Source organism: Salvelinus namaycush, chromosome 19 (genome assembly GCF_016432855.1).
Source record: "Salvelinus namaycush isolate Seneca chromosome 19, SaNama_1.0, whole genome shotgun sequence".
NCBI classification, from domain to species: domain Eukaryota; kingdom Metazoa; phylum Chordata; class Actinopteri; order Salmoniformes; family Salmonidae; genus Salvelinus; species Salvelinus namaycush.
The window spans coordinates 913,030-931,941 of record NC_052325.1 but is presented as its reverse complement, the minus strand read 5'-3'; the positions used below and the strand labels follow the sequence as shown (position 1 = coordinate 931,941).

General features: G+C 49.3%; 1 protein-coding gene across 7 annotated transcripts in view; it reads left to right on the top strand.

Annotated features, from left to right (window-relative positions):
* The window catches only part of prkag3b (protein kinase, AMP-activated, gamma 3b non-catalytic subunit), a 41,826-nt gene that overhangs the window by 1,380 nt on the left and 21,534 nt on the right, over window positions 1–18,912 (top strand). For 3 of the 7 annotated variants that reach the window (XM_039014373.1, XM_039014374.1, XM_039014371.1), the window contains 2 exons: window positions 6,248–6,912; window positions 7,270–8,380. In XM_039014373.1, the coding sequence (XP_038870301.1) occupies window positions 6,529–6,912; window positions 7,270–8,355 (1,470 nt within the window). In that variant the 5' untranslated portion in view covers window positions 6,248–6,528 and the 3' untranslated portion in view covers window positions 8,356–8,380. Of the gene's footprint in view, window positions 1–6,247; window positions 6,913–7,269; window positions 8,381–13,750; window positions 14,098–17,596; window positions 18,555–18,912 lie in introns of those variants that run through there. The other 4 variants (XR_005478559.1, XM_039014375.1, XM_039014376.1 and 1 more) reach the window with 3 other exon arrangements.

Sequence of the window (18,912 nt, the reverse complement as noted above, 5' to 3'; positions counted from 1 at the left end):
GACCAGCTCGTAGGTAGTGACTATAGAGGGGATTGGGTGACCAGGCTCACAGTAGTGACTATGAGGGGATGGTGGACCATGGCTCCAGAGGTATGCTATAGAGGGGATGGGGTGTGCAGGGCTCCGTAGGTAGTGACTATAGAGGGGATGGGGTGGACCAGGGCTCGTAGGGTGACTATAGAGGGGATGGGGTGACCAGGGCTCGTAGGTAGTGACTATAGAGGAGATGGGTGACCCAGGGCTCGTAGGTAGTGACTATAGAGGATGGGGTGAACAGGGCTCGTAGGTAGTGACTATAGATGGGGTGTGACCAGGGCTCTAGGTAGTGACTAAGAGGATGGGGTGACCAGGCTCGTAGGTAGTGACTATAGAGGATGGGGTGACCAGGGCTCAGGTAGTGACTATAGAGGGGATGGGTGTACCAGGGCTCATAGGTAGTGCTATGAGGGGATGGTGACCAGGGCTCAGGTAGTGAATAGAGGGATGGGGTGACCAGGGCTCGTAGGTAGTGACTATAGAGGGGATGGGGTGGCCAGGGCTCGTAGGTTGACTATAGAGGGGATGGGGTGACGCGGCTCTAGGTATTACTAGAGGGATGGGGTGACCAGGGCTTGTATAGAGGGATGGGTGACCAGGGCTCGTAGAGAGGGATGGTGTGACCAGGGCTCGTATAGGGGGATGGGGTGACCAGGGCTCGTATAGGTGAGGGATGGGGTGACCAGGGCTCAAGGTAGTGACTATAGAGGGATGGGGGTGACAGGGCTCGTATAAGGGATGGGGTGACCAGGGCTCGTATGGTAGTGACTATAGAGGGGATGGGGTGACCAGGCTCACAGTAGTGACTATAGAGGATGGGGGACCAGGGCTCAGGTAGTGACTATAGAGGGATGGGGTGACCAGGGCTCGTAGGTAGTGACTATAGAGGGGATGGGGTGCCAGGGCTCGTAGGTAGTGACTATAGAGGAGATGGGGGACCAGGGCTCTGTATGGTAGTGACTATGGAGGGGATGGGGTGACCAGGGCTCGTAGTAGTGACTATAGAGGGATGGGTGACCAGGGCTCGTTAGGTAGTGACTATAGAGGAGATGGTGGTGACCAGGGCTCGTAGGTAGTGACTATATAGGGGATGGGGTGACCAGGGCTCGTAGGTAGTGACTATAGAGGGGATGGGGTGACCAGGGCTCGTAGGTAGTGACTATAGAGGGGATGGGGTGACCAGGGCTCGTAGTAGTGACTATAGAGGGGATGGGGTTGGACCAGGGCTCGTAGGTAGTGACTATAGAGGGATGGGTGACCAGGGCTCACAGGTAGTGACTATAGAGGGGATGGGGTGACCAGGGCTCGTAGGTAGTGACTATAGAGGGATGGGGTGACCAGGGCTCGTAGGTAGTGACTATAGAGGGGATGGGGTGACCAGGGCTCGTAGGTAGTGACATAGAGGGGATGGGGTGACCAGGGCTCGTAGGTAGTGACTATAGAGGGATGGGGGGCCAGGGCTCGTAGGTATGACTATAGAGGGATGGGGTGACCAGGGCTCGTAGGTAGTGACTATAGAGGATGGTGACCAGTGGCTCGTAGGTATTGACTCATAGATGAATGTGTGACCAGGGCTCAGGTAGTGACTATAGAGGGAGGGGTGACCAGGGGCTCGTAGGTAGTGACTATAAGGGGATGGGGTGACCAGGCTCGTAGGTAGTGACTATAGAGGGATGGGTGACCAGGCTCGTAGGTAGTGAATATAGGGAGGATGGGTGACCAGGGCTCAGCTCGTAGGTATTGACTATAAGGGGATGGGTGACCAGGCAGGCTCGTGGTAGTGACTATAGAGGGGATGGTGTGACCGGGCCCGTAGGTAGTGACTATAGAGGATGGGTGACCAGGGCTCGTAGGTAGTGACTATAGAGGGGATGGGGTGACCAGGCTCGTAGGTAGTGACTATAAGATGGGGTGAGACCAGGGCTCGTAGGTATGACTATAGAGAGGGGATGGTGTACCAGGCTCAAGGTAGACTAAGAGGGATGGGGTGACCAGGGCTCGTAGGTAGTGACTATAGAGGGGATGGGTGACCAGGGCTCTAGGTAGTGACTATAGAGGGGAGGGTGTGACCAGGGCTCACAGGTAGTGGACTATAGAGGGGATGGGGTGACCAGGGCTCGTAGGTATGACTATAGAGAGGGGATGGGGTGACCAGGGCTCACAGGTAGTGACTATAGAGGGATGTGTTGACCAGGGCTCAAGGTAGTGGACTATAGAGGGATGGGTGACCAGGCTCAGGTAGTGACTATAGAGGGATGGGTGACCAGGGCTCTAGGTAGTGACTATAGAGGGTATGATGTGACCAGGTCACAGTAGAGTGACTATAGAGGGGATGGGGTGACCAGGGCTCGTAGGTATGACTATAGAGGGATGGGGTGACAGGGCTCGTAGGTAGTGACTATAGAGGGGATGTGTGACAGGGCTGACAGGTAGTGACTAGAGGGGATGGGTGACCAGGGCTCAAGGTAGTGACTATAGAGGGGATGGGGTGACCAGGGCTCGTAGGTAGTGACATATAGAGGGGATGGGGTGACCAGGGCTCGTAGGTAGTGACTATAGAGGGGATGGGGTGACCAGGGCTCGTAGGTAGAGGGGATGGGGTGACCAGGCTCGTATAGAGTGGGATGGGGTGACCAGGGTCGTACTAGGAGGGGATGGGGTGACCAGGGCTCGTAGTAAAGGGGATGGGGTGACCAGGGCTCACGGTAGTGACTATAGAGGGGATGGGGTGACCAGGGCTCGTGTAGAGGGGATGGGGTGACAGGCTCGTGATGGTAGTGTTAGAGGGATGGGTGTGACCAGGCTCAAGTAGTGCTATAGGGGATGGGGACCAGGGCTCAAGGTAGTGACTATAGGGGATGGGGTGACCAGGGCTCAGTAGTGACTATAGAGGGGATGGGGGACCAGGGCTCAGAGGTAGTGACATAGAGGGGATGTGACCAGGCTCGTAGGTAGTGCACTATAGAGGGGATGGTGTGACCAGGGCTCGTAGGTAGTGACTATAGAGGGATGGGGTACAGGCGCGTATAGAGGGGGATGGGTGACCAGGGCTCGTAGTAGAGGGGATGGGGTGACCAGGGCTCGTATAGAGGATGGGGTGACCAGGGCTCACAGGTAGTGACTATAGAGGATGGGGTGATCCAGGTGGTATAGAGGGGATGGGGTGACCAGGGCTCGTAGGTATGACTATAGAGGGGATGGGGTGACCAGCTCGTAGTAGTGACTATGAGGGATGGTGACCAGGGCTCAAGGTAGTGACTATAGAGGGATGGGTGACCAGGGCTCGTAGGTAGTGACTATAGAGGGGATGGGGTGACCGAGGCTACGTAGGTAGTGACTATGAAAGGGATGGGTGGACCAGTGCTCGTAGGTAGTGACTAATAGAGGGATGGGGTGACCAGGGCTCGTATCAGGGGATGGGTTGACATGGTGTATAGAGGGATGGGGTGACCAGGCTCATAGAGGTGAGGGTGACATCTGATAGAGGGATGGGTGACCAGGCTCAAGGTAGTGACTATAGAGGGGATGGGGTGACAGGGCTCGTAGTAGCAGGGGGATGGGGTGACCAGGCTCGTAGGTAGTGACTATAGAGGATGGGGTGACCAGGGCTCAAGGTAGTGACTATAGAGGGGATGGGGGTGACCAGGGCTCAGGTAGTGACTATAGAGGGGATGGGGTGACCAGGGCTCGTAGGTAGTGACTATAGAGGGGATGTGGTGACCAGGGCTCGTAGTAGTGACTATAAGAGGAGATGGGGGTGACCAGGGTCTCTAGTAGTGACTATAGAGTGGATGGGGTGACCAGGGCTCTAGGTATGACTATAGAGGAGATGGTGTGACCAGGGCTCGTAGGTAGTGACTATAGAGGGATGGGGTGGACCAGGCTCGTAGGTAGTGACTATAGAGGGGATGGGGTGACCAGGCTCGTAGGTATGACTATAGGAGGGATGGGGTGACCAGGGCTCGTAGTAGTGACTATAGAGGGTGGTGCGGGCTGTAGTAGGCTATAGGAGATGGGTGACCAGGGCTCATAGGTAGTGACTATAAGAGGGATGGGGTGACCAGGGCTCGTAGTAGTGACTATAGAGGGAGGGGTGACCAGGGCTCGTAGGTGTGACTATAGTAGGGGATGGGTGACCAGGGCCGTAGGTAGTGACTATAAGGGGATGGGGGACCAGGGCTCGTAGGTAGTGACTATAGAGGGGATGGGTGACCAGGGCTCTAGGTAGTGACTATAGAGGGGATGGGGTGACCAGGGCTCGTAGGTATGTGACTATAGAGGATGGGGTGACCAGGGCTCGTAGTAGTGACTATAGAGGAGATGGGTTGACCAGGCTCGTAGGTATTGACTATAGAGGGGATGGGGGGGAAGGTAACTAAGAGAAAATGGGGTGACCAGGGCTCGTAGTAGTGACTATAGAGGGGATGGGGTGACCAGGGCCAATTCGAACTTCTGTGAGGCTAGATGGTAAAAGGCCGCGCGTGGCGTACTTTGAGGGGTTGTTGCTGTTTCTGTTGCTGTTGTTGTTGTTCTGTTGTTCTGTTGTTGTTGTTGCTGTTGTTGCTGTTGTTGTTGCTGTTGTTGTTGCTGTTGTTGTTGTTGGTGTTGTTGCTGTTGCTGTTGTTGTTGTTGTTGTTGTTGTTCTGTTGCTGTTGTTGTTGTTGTTCTGTTGCTGTTGTTGTTGCTGTTCTGTTGCTGTTGTTCTGTTGTTGTTGTTGTTGTTCTGTTGCTGTTGTTGTTGTTGCTGTTGTTGTTGTTGTTGTTCTGTTGCTGTTGTTGTTGTTGCTGTTCTGTTGCTGTTGTTCTGTTGTTGTTGTTGTTCTGTTGCTGTTGTTGTTGTTGTTGTTGTTCTGTTGCTGTTGTTGTTGTTGCTGTTGTTCTGTTGCTGTTGTTCTGTTGCTGTTGTTGTTGTTGCTGTTGTTCTGTTGCTGTTCTGTTGTTGTTGTTGCTGTAGTTGTTGTTGTTGCTGTAGTTGTTGTTGTTGTTGCTGCTGTAGTTGTTGCTGTAGTTGTTGTTGTTGGTGCTGCTGTTGTTGTTGCTGTTGTTGTTGCTGTTGTTGTTGTTGTTGCTGTAGTAGTTGTTGTTGTTGTTGCTGTTGTTCTGTTGTTGTTGTTGTTGTTCTGTTGCTGTTGTTGTTGTTGCTGTTGTTCTGTTGCTGTTGTTCTGTTGCTGTTCTGTTGCTGTTGTTCTGTTGCTGTTGTTGTTGTTGCTGTTGTTCTGTTGCTGTTGTTCTGTTGTTGTTGCTGTTGTTGTTGTTTGTTGCTGCTGTAGTTGTTGCTGTAGTTGTTGTTGTTGGTGCTGCTGTTGTTGTTGCTGTTGTTGTTGTTGTTGTTGTTGCTGTAGTAGTTGTTGTTGTTGTTGTTCTGTTGTTGCTGTTGTTGTTGTTGTTCTGTTGTTGTTGTTCTGTTGTTGTTGCTGTTGTTGCTGTTGTTCTGTTGTTGTTGTTGCTGTTGTTGTTGTTGTTGCTGTTGTTCTGTTGCTGTTGTGTTGTTGCTGTTGTTGTTGCTGTTGCTGCTGTTGCTGCTGTTGTTGTTGTTGTTGCTGTTGTTGCTGTTGTTCTGTTGTTGTTGTTGCTGTTGTTGTTGTTGTTGCTGTTGTTGTTGCTGTTGTTGTTGTTGTTGTTCTGTTGTTGTTGTTCTGTTGTTGTTGCTGTTGTTGCTGTTGTTCTGTTGTTGTTGTTGCTGTTGTTGTTGTTGTTGCTGTTGTTGTTGTTGTTGTTGCTGTTGTTGTTGTTGTTGCTGTTGTTCTGTTGTTGTTGTTGTTGTTGCTGCTGTTGTTGTTGTTGTTGCTGTTGTTGCTGTTGTTCTGTTGTTGTTGTTGCTGTTGTTGTTGTTGTTGCTGTTGTTCTGTTGCTGTTGTGTTGTTGCTGTTGTTGTTGCTGTTGCTGCTGTTGCTGCTGTTGCTGCTGTTGTTAGTGTTGTTGTTGCTGTTGCTGTTGCTGTTGTTCTGTTGCTGTTGTGTTGTTGCTGTTGTTCTGTTGTTAGTGTTGTTAGTGTTGCTGTTGTTGCTGTTGCTGCTGTTGCTGCTGTTGTTGTTGTTGTTAGTGTTGTTAGTGTTGCTGTTGCTGCTGTTGCTGCTGTTGTTGTTGTTGTTAGTGTTGTTAGTGTTGCTGTTGTTGCTGTTGTTGTTGCTGTTGCTGTTGTTGTTGTTGCCAGATCACAATCTAACTGTATTAACAGAGGAATTTCTCTTAACTTCGTCTCTGTTCCAGTGTGGTGGCAAGCTGCAGAACCAGGAGGACCAGGATGTCCTCTTCTCCCTCCCAGACACCAGCCTCCTGCCCCCCCCTGTCCCCCCACAGCCCCTCTCCATCCCTGAGGGGTTAGAGAGTTAGAGCCTGTCTCACTGGAGCTAGGATATTGCAACGTAACACTGTTGATTAGACACCATGGGCTTCCCAGAGGAACCGCACAAACTAACTAACATCACACACACATTCACACCGTTCGGGAAGGAGATGTGTGTGTGTGTGTGTGTGTTGATCAACCACCGATGGAGGCTCAAGGCCTCTCCTCCACTCCCTTCTCTTGGTTGCGGAGAGATATATTCCACTCTTTTCACTCTATAGTCTTAACGGGAGTTTGGAAGACGAGGAGAAATGGAGGGGTGGGTATCTATCTGCATTCAGCCTTGCTACTATGGGGTGGGTATATATATCTGCATTTCAGCCTTGGTTACTATGGGGTGGGTATATATATCTGCATTTCAGCCTTGGTTACTATGGGGTGGGTATATATATCTGCATTTCAGCCTTGTTACTATGGGGTGGGTATATATCTGCATTCAGCCTTGCTACTATGGTGTGGGTGTCTATCTGCATTCAGCCTTGCTACTATGGTGTGGGTGTCTATCTGCATTCAGCCTTGCTACTATGGTGTGGGTGTCTATCTGCATTCAGCCTTGTTACTATGGGGTGGGTATCTATCTGCATTGGGGGGTGGGTGTCTATCTGCATTCAGCCTTGCTACTCTGGGGTGGGTATCTATCTGCATTCAGCCTTGTTACTATGGGGTGGGTATCTATCTGCATTCAGCCTTGCTACTATGGGGTGGGTGTCTATCTGCATTCAGCCTTGCTACTATGGTGTGGGTGTCTATCTGCATTCAGCCTTGTTACTATGGGGTGGGTGTCTATCTGCATTCAGCCTTGCTACTATGGTGTGGGTGTCTATCTGCATTCAGCCTTGCTACTATGGGGTGGGTATCTATCTGCATTCAGCCTTGCTACTATGAGGTGGGTGTCTATCTGCATTCAGCCTTGCTACTATGGGGTGGGTGTCTATCTGCATTCAGCCTTGCTACTATGGGGTGGGTGTCTATCTGCATTCAGCCTTGCTACTATGAGGTGGGTGTCTATCTGCATTCAGCCTTGCTACTATGGGGTGGGTGTCTATCTGCATTCAGCCTTGTTACTATGGGGTGGGTATCTATCTGCATTGGGGGGTGGGTATCTATCTGCATTCAGCCTTGCTACTATGGGGTGGGTATCTATCTGCATTCAGCCTTGTTACTATGGGGTGGGTATCTATCTGCATTGGGGGGTGGGTATCTATCTGCATTCAGCCTTGCTACTATGGGGTGGGTGTCTATCTGCATTCAGCCTTGTTACTATGGGGTGGGTATCTATCTGCATTCAGCCTTGTTACTATGGGGTGGGTATCTATCTGCATTGGGGGGTGGGTATCTATCTGCATTCAGCCTTGCTACTATGGGGTGGGTATCTATCTGCATTCAGCCTTGCTACTATGGGGTGGGTGTCTATCTGCATTCAGCCTTGCTACTATGGTGTGGGTGTCTATCTGCATTCAGCCTTGTTACTATGGGGTGGGTGTCTATCTGCATTCAGCCTTGCTACTATGGGGTGGGTGTCTATCTGCATTCAGCCTTGCTACTCTGGGGTGGGTGTCTATCTGCATTCAGCCTTGCTACTCTGGGGTGGGTGTCTATCTGCATTCAGCCTTGTTACTATGGGGTGGGTATCTATCTGCATTCAGCCTTGCTACTATGGGGTGGGTGTCTATCTGCATTCAGCCTTGCTACTATGGGGTGGGTATCTATCTGCATTCAGCCTTGCTACTATGGGGTGGGTGTCTATCTGCATTCAGCCTTGCTACTATGGGGTGGGTATCTATCTGCATTCAGCCTTGTTACTATAGGGCGGGTATCTATCTGCATTGGGGGCTGGGTATCTATCTGCATTCAGCCTTGCTACTATGGGGTGGGTATCTATCTGCATTCAGCCTTGCTACTATGGTGTGGGTGTCTATCTGCATCCATTTGGCTGGTCATTTTACATACAGTGGGTCAAAAAAGTATTTAGTCAGCCACCAATTGTGCAAGTTCTCCCACTTAAAAAGATGAGAGAGGCCTGTAATTTTCATCATAGGTACACTTCAACTATGACAGACAAAATGAGAAAAAAAATCCAGAAAATCACATTGTAGGATTTTTAATGAATTTATTTGCAAATTATGGTGGAAAATAAGTATTTGGTCAATAACAAAAGTTTATCTCAATACTTTGTTATGTACCCTTTGTTGGCAATGACAGAGGTCAAACGTTTTCTGTAAGTCTTCACAAGGTTTTCACACACTGTTGCTGGTATTTTGGCCCATTCCTCCATGCAGATCTCCTCTAGAGCAGTGATGTTTTGGGGCTGTTGCTGGGCAACACGGACTTTCAACTCCCTCCAAAGATTTTCTATGGGGTTGAGATCTGGAGACTGGCTAGGCCACTCCAGGACCTTGAAATGCTTCTTACGAAGCCACTCCTTCGTTGCCCGGGCGGTGTGTTTGGGATCATTGTCATGCTGAAAGACCCAGCCACGTTTCATTTTCAATGCCCTTGCTGATGGAAGGAGGTTTTCACTCAAAATCTCACGATACATGGCCCCATTCATTCTTTCCTTTACACGGATCAGTCGTCCTGGTCCCTTTGCAGAAAAACAGCCCCAAAGCATGATGTTTCCACCCCCATGCTTCACAGTAGGTATGGTGTTCTTTGGATGCAACTCAGCATTCTTTGTCCTCCAAACACGACGAGTTGAGTTTTTAAAACGTTTGACCTCTGTCATTGCCAACAAAGGGTATATAACAAAGTATTGAGATAAACTTTTGTTATTGACCAAATACTTATTTTCCACCATAATTTGCAAATAAATTAATAAAAAATCCTACAATGTGATTTTCTGGATTTTTTTTTCTCATTTTGTCTGTCATAGTTGAAGTGTACCTATGATGAAAATTACAGGCCTCTCTCATCTTTTTAAGTGGGAGAACTTGCACAGTTGGTGGCAGACTAAATACTTTTTTGCCCCACTGTATTATAAAGCATATCTCAGAATTTTTTGAACATAATTGAAATGGTAATAATTGTTTAATAAATAAAGAAGAAGTATTTCTATGTGTTTAATAATTATACTATTAGTCCCCGAATGGGATTTAACTGCTCAGGTCCAAGATGTCATATTAAAACTCATATTTGAAGAAATACTTACTAATTCATGTCTATTCCTTGAAATAACGTTTTATAAATCTGATGTGTATAGAAAACGTAAATTGTGACCGTGCAGGTAGTTTAACATATCCAGGAGAAATGCATTGTGTTTGATATTTTAACGAAACGTCTGGTTTGGTATATTAGATTTCCACAATGATCTACCAAAAACCAAAATAAATAGTTAAATGTCAATTTTTAAGACGGGTTGGACAGCAGGTAGCCTAGCGGTTAAGAATGTTGGGCCAGTAACTGAAAGGTCGCTGGTTTGAATCCCAGAGCCGACCTAGGTGGGGGGAAAATTTTAAAACTAGTCGGTGCCCCTTTGCAAGGCAATTAAACCTAAATGTTCCTGTTAGTCACTCTGGATAGACGCGTCTGCTAAATGTTCCTGTTAGTCACTCTGGATAGGAGCGTCTGCTAAATGTTCCTGTTAGTCACTCTGGATAGGAGCGTCTGCTAAATGTTCCTGTTAGTCACTCTGGATAGACGCGTCTGCTAAATGTTCCTGTTAGTCACTCTGGATAGGAGCGTCTGCTAAATGTTCCTGTTAGTCACTCTGGATAGACGCGTCTGCTAAATGTTCCTGTTAGTCACTCTGGATAGGAGCGTCTGTTAAATGTTCCTGTTAGTCACTCTGGATAGACGCGTCTGCTAAATGTTCCTGTTAGTCACTCTGGATAGGAGCGTCTGCTAAATGTTCCTGTTAGTCACTCTGGATAGGAGCGTCTGCTAAATGTTCCTGTTAGTCACTCTGGATAGGAGCGTCTGCTAAATGTTCCTGTTAGTCACTCTGGATAGACGCGTCTGCTAAATGTTCCTGTTAGTCACTCTGGAATGACCATGCAATAGTTAAATGCCTATTTTAAGACTAAACAACATGGTGCTGGCTAGGAAGTGGGCCAATGCTTTTGAGGAAACACTGTGCCAATGTTGACCCCACCCCCACCCCCACCCCCACCCCCGGATGCTTGAGACAAGGCTGTGTGGAATGCCCCTGGGCATGCTGGGCATGCAGGCTGAGTTACTGTGAGGGGGGGACGGAGAGAAGCGGTGGGAGGGGGGGGCGGAGAGAAGCGGTGTGAGGGGGGGGGGGGGGCGGAGAGAAGCGGTGTGAGGGGGGGTGCGGAGAGAAGCGGTGTGAGGGGGGACGGAGAGAAGCGGTGTGAGGGGGGGGCGGAGAGAAGCGGTGTGGGGGGGGGGGAGGCGGTGTGAGGGGGGGGACGGAGAGAAGGGCCCCCCCATCACACCGCTTCTCTGCGCCCCCCCCCCCCCATCACACCGCTTCTCTCCGCCCCCCCCCCCCCCCCCCCGCCCCCCCCACACCGCTTCTCTCCGCATCCCCCCCCACACCGCTTCTCCCCCCCCCCCCCCCCACACCGCTTCTCTCCGCATCCCCCCCCACACCGCTTCTCTCCGCTTCTCTCCCCCTCACACCGGGGGCGGAGAGAAGCGGTGTGAGGGGGGGGCGGAGAGAGTGAGGGGGGGGTGGGCTTATGCACCCCTGCCCAGTCCATTTGAAATCAATCGATTAGGGCCTGGTGAATTTATTTAAAATTAATTTATTTCTTTGAAATTGTTCCATATTGCGTTTTTGTTCAGTAATCTAAGAGATTATCTGGTTTTAATGTCCATTCTAGAATGCCCTTCTAACCAATCAGAAACTACTATTCAACAATGCTGTGGTATAATTAATCAATAAGGCCTGAGCGTGTATAAGACCAATATACGACGGCTAAGGGCTGTTCTTAACCACAACGTAACAACACCCTGAGCACATTGAACTCAAAACACCAATACAAATGTAACAACAGCACAACAAAGTAGAATTGTCTTTTGGCGGATGCCTGTTCATTATAGGATAGACAGAGTCAATGTGGAGGCTATATACAGGGTGTTACGGTACATAGTCAATGTGGAGGCTATATACAGGGTGTTACGGTACAGAGTCAATGTGGAGGCTATATACAGGGGGTACTGGTACAGAGTCAATGTGGAGGCTATATACAGGGTGTTACGGTACAGAGTCAATGTGGAGGCTATATACAGGGTGTTACGGTACAGAGTCAATGTGGAGACTATATACAGGGTGTTACGGTACAGAGTCAATGTGGAGGCTATATACAGGGGGTACCGGTACAGAGTCAATGTGGAGGCTATATACAGGGGGTACCGGTACAGAGTCAATGTGGAGGCTATATACAGGGTGTTACGGTACAGAGTCAATGTGGAGGCTATATACAGGGGGTACCGGTACAGAGTCAATGTGGAGGCTATATACAGGGGGTACCGGTACAGAGTCAATGTGGAGGCTATATACAGGGGGTACCGGTACAGAGTCAATGTGGAGGCTATATACAGGGTGTTACGGTACAGAGTCAATGTGGAGGCTATATACAGGTGGTACCGGTACAGAGTCAATGTGGAGGCTATATACAGGGGGTACTGGTACAGAGTCAATGTGGAGGCTATATACAGGGGGTACCGGTACAGAGTCAATGTGGAGGCTATATACAGGGGGTACCTGTACAGAGTCAATGTGGAGGCTATATACAGGGGTTACCGGTACAGAGTCAATGTGGAGGCTATATACAGGGGGTACCGGTACAGAGTCAATGTGGAGGCTATATACAGGGGGTACTGGTACAGAGTCAATGTGGAGGCTATATACAGGGGGTACCGGTACAGAGTCAATGTGGAGGCTATATACAGGGGGTACCTGTACAGAGTCAATGTGGAGGCTATATACAGGGGTTACCGGTACAGAGTCAATGTGGAGGCTATATACAGGTGGTACCGGTACAGAGTCAATGTGTAGGCTATATACAGGGTGTTACGGTACAGAGTCAATGTGGAGGCTATATACAGGGGGTACCGGTACAGAGTCAATGTGTAGGCTATATACAGGGTGTTACGGTACAGAGTCAATGTGGAGGCTATATACAGGGGGTACCGGTACAGAGTCAATGTGGAGGCTATATACAGGGGGTACCGGTACAGAGTCAATGTGGAGGCTATATACAGGGGGTACTGGTACAGAGTCAATATGGAGGCTATATACAGGGGGTACCGGTACAGAGTCAATGTGGAGGCTATATACAGGGGGTACCGGTACAGAGTCAATGTGGAGGCTATATACAGGGGGTACCAGTACAGAGTCAATGTGGAGGCTATATACAGGGGGTACCGGTACAGAGTCAATGTGGAGGCTATATACAGGGGGTACCGGTACAGAGTCAATGTGGAGGCTATATACAGGGGGTACTGGTACAGAGTCAATATGGAGGCTATATACAGGGGGTACCGGTACTGAGTCAATGTGCGGGGGCACCGGTGTCGAGATAATTGAGGTAATATGTACATGTAGGTAGAGTTATTAATGTGACTATGCATAGATAATAACAGAGTAGCAGCAGCGTAGAAGGGGGGGGGGGGGGGGGGGGGGGGGGCAATGCAAATAGTCTGGGTAGCCATTTGATTAGATGTTCAGGAGTCTTATGGCTTGGGGGTAGAAGCTGTGGTTGTGGTTTATAGCTGCACCAATCAAAACAGTGAATTGTGTCGTCATGAACCAACGCTTTAGTGGTCTAAACCAATCATCTTGGAGCGACGGGGGAGCAGGGTTACAAAGTGGAATCATACCACTCATTTATTCCATTTATAAAGTGATCAGATATATTTTTTTATTATTATTCAGATGGATTATGTACATTTTCTGGTAGAAAAAGTGGTAAAACATCCGTGTTTTAATTTGCTCAGTGTTGGCTTCGGCGAAAATCTGTTTGGCTCAGTTCAGTCGCTACTTGCAAAGAGGAAGAATTTTAGCAGGTGTTTCTGATGAATTAACATTGACGTGCTGGTGGGTGGTAACATGCCAGTAGAAACGCCAGTCAAATAAGTAGACGGAAAAGTATTAGCACGTGGAGAAACACGCCGTTCTGTCCCCACTTCATGCCTCAAAAAATATAATACTTTTGACTAAGTCTATTGACTTTTTGACTTCAATCTTTGTGCAACGTCATGGTTACGCTGTGGGCATCATCTTTTCAAAAGATAGCTTTCCCTCCTTTTTGTTGAGTTGGCTTCCCGGTGGGTCTGTGCAAATGCAGCCCCTTGAGTGCTATTCAATTATATCCTTCAAATATGTCAAAGGTTTAAATATATATATATATATATAGTATTTCAATAATCCTACTTATTAAGCATTTTTTTGTATTCAGTGTTTTTCAGTGCCACATCTAGTTGCTTCTGCCGCGCCATTCCATGTCCTGTTGAGTGAAAGAGGGATATTACAGCGGGGATGACTCTCAACTTGCACCCTAATCCCTATAGAGTGCACTAATTTGGACCAGTGCCCTATCCCACTACATAGGTCTGGAGAGTGGGACTGGAGAGCCATCACACTGCTGCAGTGTTATGAAGGAACTGATAACTGGAGTGCCTGTACAGATACACTACTGCCCAAAATGTTTACATTAAGAATCACAGAAAAACATATCAAAAAATTATTTTGCTTTCTTGTTTTTAGGGTGCCATTTGGGACTGGGTACATAAGCGTCAGGTCACGGTAGGTATAAATAGCGTCATCTGTCATGGCAGCGCAGGGGAAATTTTAACACCAGGAGAGGCTGCCATACAAGTTGCAGAGTAAGACGTCTTGAAGAGGACACCAGTTGTTGCACAGTCATCGTCTTTTTTTTACTTGTCAGCTTTCAGTTTCATTTTACTGAGCGTTATTTTTCTGTGGTGTTTTAACTTTACATCTTTATATTGTTTGATTGATCTACTCCTTTCTAAATGTCTCGATCAGATTTGAGTTATGTCCGTTAACGTTTAGTATAAGCAGCTTCAATCGGATTTTAGCAAAACGTACTGACGCCAAAACACTGTAATCCTAAGTTGTTTATTTTAATACACTTTTAAGAAATGCAGGTAGACCAAACGAACATCAATACTATCTGGATCAATGCCTGTCTCTGGCAGCACCTGTCTAAAGCTGAGTCACTGCTGCTTCTTGCCTGTCCCTGCAACACCTGTCTAAAGCTGAGTCACTGCTGCTTTTTGCCTGTCTCTACAGCACCTAAGTCACTGCTGCTCCTTGCCTGTCTCTGGCATCACCTGTCTAAATATCTGAGTCACTGCTGCTCCTTGCCTGTCTCTGGCAGCACCTATCTAAAGCTGAGTCACTGCTGCTTCTTGCCTGTCTCTGACGGCACCTATCTAAAGCTGAGTCACTGCTGCTCCTTGCCTGTCTCTGGCAGCACCTATCTAAAGCTGAGTCACTGCTGCTTCTTGCCTGTCTCTGTCGGCACCTATTTATAGCTGAGTCACTGCTGCTTCTTGCCTGTCTCTTCAGCACCTATTTATAGCTGAGTCACTGCTGCTTCTTGCCTGTCTCTGGCATCACCTATCTAAAGCTGAGTCACTACTGCTCCTTGCCTGTCTCTGGCAGCACCTGTCTAAAGCTGAGTCACTGCTGCTTCTTGCCTGTCTCTGCAGCACCTGTCTAAAGCTGAGTCACTGCTGCTTCTTGCCTGTCTCTGCAGGACCTATCTAAAGCGGAGTCACTGCTGCTCCTTGCCTGTCTCTAGCAGCACCTGTCTAAAGCTGAGTCACTGCTGCTTCTTGCCTGTCTCTGCAGCACCTATCTAAAGCTGAGTCACTGCTGCTTCTTGCCTGTCTCTGGCAGCACCTATTTATAGCTGAGTCACTGCTGCTCCTTGCCTGTCTCTGGCAGCACCTATTTATAGCTGAGTCACTGCTGCTCCTTGCCTGTCGCTAGCAGCACATATCTATAGCTGAGTCACTGCTGCTTCTTGCCTGTCTCTGCAGCACCTATCTAAAGCTGAGTCACTGCTGCTTCTTGCCTGTCTCTGGCAGCACCTATTTATAGCTGAGTCACTGCTGCTCCTTGCCTGTCTCTGGCAGCACCTATCTAAAGCTGAGTCACTGCTGCTTCTTGCCTGTCTCTGCAGCACCTGTCTAAAGCTGAGTCACTGCTGCTTCTTGCCTGTCTCTGGCAGCACCTATTTATAGCTGAGTCACTGCTGCTCCTTGCCTGTCTCTGGCAGCACCTATCTAAAGCTGAGTCACTGCTGCTTCTTGCCTGTCCCTGCAGCTCCTGTCTAAAGCTGAGTCACTGCTGCTTTTTGCCTGTCTCTGCAGCACCTAAGTCACTGCTGCTCCTTGCCTGTCTCTGGCATCACCTGTCTAAAGCTGAGTCACTGCTGCTCCTTGCCTGTCCCTGCAGCACCTGTCTAAAGCTGAGTCACTGCTGCTTCTTGCCTGTCTTTGGCAGCACCTATTTATAGCTGAGTCACTGCTGCTTCTTGCCTGTCCCTGCAGCTCCTGTCTAAAGCTGAGTCACTGCTGCTTTTTGCCTGTCTCTGGCAGCACCTATCTAAAGCTGAGTCACTGCTGCTTCCTGCCTGTCTCTGGCAGCACCTGTCTAAAGCTGAGTCACTGCTGCTCCTTGCCTGTCCCTGCAGCACCTGTCTAAAGCTGAGTCACTGCTGCTTCTTGCCTGTCTTTGGCAGCACCTATTTATAGCTGAGTCACTGCTGCTTCTTGCCTGTCCCTGCAGCTCCTGTCTAAAGCTGAGTCACTGCTGCTTTTTGCCTGTCCCTGCAGCACCTGTCTAAAGCTGAGTCACTGCTGCTTCTTGCCTGTCTTTGGCAGCACCTATTTATAGCTGAGTCACTGCTGCTTCTTGCCTGTCCCTGCAGCACCTATTTATAGCTGAGTCACTGCTGCTTCTTGCCTGTCTCTGTCAGCACCTATTCATAGCTGAGTCACTGCTGCTTCTTGCCTGTCTCTGGCATCACCTGAGTCACTGCTGCTTCTTGCCTGCCTCTGTCAGCACCTATTTATAGCTGAGTCACTGCTGCTTCTTGCCTGCCTCTGTCAGCACCTATTTATAGCTGAGTCACTGCTGCTTCTTGCCTGTCTCTGGCAGCACCTATTTATAGCTGAGTCACTGCTGCTCCATGCCTGTCTCTGCAGCACCAGTCTAAAGCTGAGTCACTGCTGCTTCTTGCCTGTCTCTAGCAGCACATATCTAAAGCTGAGTTACTGCTGCTCCTTGCCTGTCTCTGCAGCACCTATCTAAAGCTGAGTCACTGCTGCTCCTTGCCTGTCTCTAGCAGCACATATCTATAGCTGAGTCACTGCTGCTTCTTGCCTGTCTCTGCAGCACCTATCTAAAGCTGAGTCACTGCTGCTTCTTGTCTGTCTCTGCAGCACCTATCTAAAGCTGAGTCACTGCTGCTTCTTGCCTGTCTCTGCAGCACCTATCTAAAGCTGAGTCACTGCTGCTTCTTGCCTGTCTCTGGCAGCACCTATTTATAGCTGAGTCACTGCTGCTTCTTGCCTGTCTCTGGCAGCACCTATTTATAGCTGAGTCACTGCTGCTCCTTGCCTGTCCCTGCAGCACCTGTCTAAAGCTGAGTCACTGCTGCTTCTTGCCTGTCTCTGCAGCACCTAAGTCACTGCTGCTTCTTGCCTGTCTCTGGCATCACCTATCTAAAGCTGAGTCACTGCTGCTTTTTGCCTGTCTCTGCAGCACCTAAGTCACTGCTGCTCCTTGCCTGTCTCTGGCATCACCTGTCTAAAGCTGAGTCACTGCTGCTCCTTGCCTGTCTCTGCAGCACCTATCTAAAGCTGAGTCACTGCTGCTTCTTGCCTGTCTCTAGCAGCACATATCTAAATCTGAGTTACTGCTGCTCCTTGCCTGTCTCTGCAGCACCTATCTAAAGCTGAGTCACTGCTGCTTCTTGCCTGTCTCTAGCAGCACCTATCTAAAGCTGAGTCACTGCTGCTTTTTGCCTGTCTCTGCAGCACCTAAGTCACTGCTGCTCCTTGCCTGTCTCTGGCATCACCTGTCTAAAGCTGAGTCACTGCTGCTCCTTGCCTGTCTCTGGCAGCACCTATCTAAAGCTGAGTCACAGGTGCTGTCAGAGACAGGCAAGAAGCAGCAGTGACTCAGCTATAAATAGGTGCTGACTAGGTGCTGACAGAGATAGGCAAGAAGCAGCAGTGACTCAGCTTTAGATTGCTGCTTCTTGCCTGTCTCTGTCAGCACCTATTTATAGCTGAGTCACTGCTGCTTCTTGCCTGTCTCTGTCAGCACCTATTTATAGCTGAGTCACTGCTGCTTCTTGCCTGTCTCTGGCAGCACCTATTTATAGCTGAGTCACTGCTGCTTCTTGCCTGTCTCTAGCAGCACCTATTTATAGCTGAGTCACTGCTGCTCCTTGCCTGTCTCTGCAGCACCTGTCTAAAGCTGAGTCACTGCTGCTTCTTGCCTGTCTCTGGCAGCACCTATCTAAAGCTGAGTCACTGCTGCTTCTTGCCTGTCTCTAGCAGCACCTATCTAAAGCTGAGTCACTGCTGCTTCTTGCCTGTCTCTAGCAGCACCTGTCTAAAGCTGAGTCACTGCTGCTCCTTGCCTGTCTCTAGCAGCACCTATCTAAAGCTGAGTCACTGCTGCTTCTTGCCTGTCTCTGGGAGCACCTATTTATAGCTGAGTCACTGCTGCTCCTTGCCTGTCTCTGGGAGCACCTATTTATAGCTGAGTTACTGCTGCTCCTTGCCTGTCTCTTCAGCACCTGTCTAAAGCTGAGTCACTGCTGCTTCTTGCCTGTCTCTTCAGCACCTGTCTAAAGCTGAGTCACTGCTGCTTCTTGCCTGCTGCCAAACCTGTAGCCTTTCTGGCCCTTTTTCTTGCAGGGCTACACACACACACACACACACACACACACACACACACATCTGTTATCCCCCCCCCCCCCCCCCCCTTTCCCTTTGACAGACTAGTCCCCCTCACGCAACAGTCCGCTCCCTCGCTCCCAATTTAGTCCCCGCTGCTCCCAGGGACTGGAGCACAGTTGGATCATGCTCAGGAGGTGACAGAGCAGCCCCAGTAAAACCGTCTCTCTCTCTCAGCCTGCTCCGTCCACTCCTCTCCCTCTATCCAGCCCAGCCTCTCCTCTCTTCAGCCTCAGAGCCATGGAGCCTTCCCATGAGGTAAGGCAATGAAGCAGAACATTCTCACCTGCTTCCTGATGCATGTTTTTTTGAGGGGGTTTTGAGTGTGTTGACTGCTGCACGCATACATGGATGGTTAGGAACTGAAGACTGCTTCACTGTGAGAGTCTAGGTCTGCTAGAGTTCTAGACAACACCGGTACAGTAGACTGTTGTAAATAGGTATTCTTCTCATCGTTGAGCTGTTAGCGCATTGTGACATCTTATCAACGTTGATACCGTAGCCTACATCTTGTAACCTCAAGTGTGGAAGTGCCAAGCGTCACAAATCCCAGTCTCCAGAGAATTGCTGAGCTGCGAAGCCAAAATACTTCGCTCATTTTTTTTTCTTCTTCTCT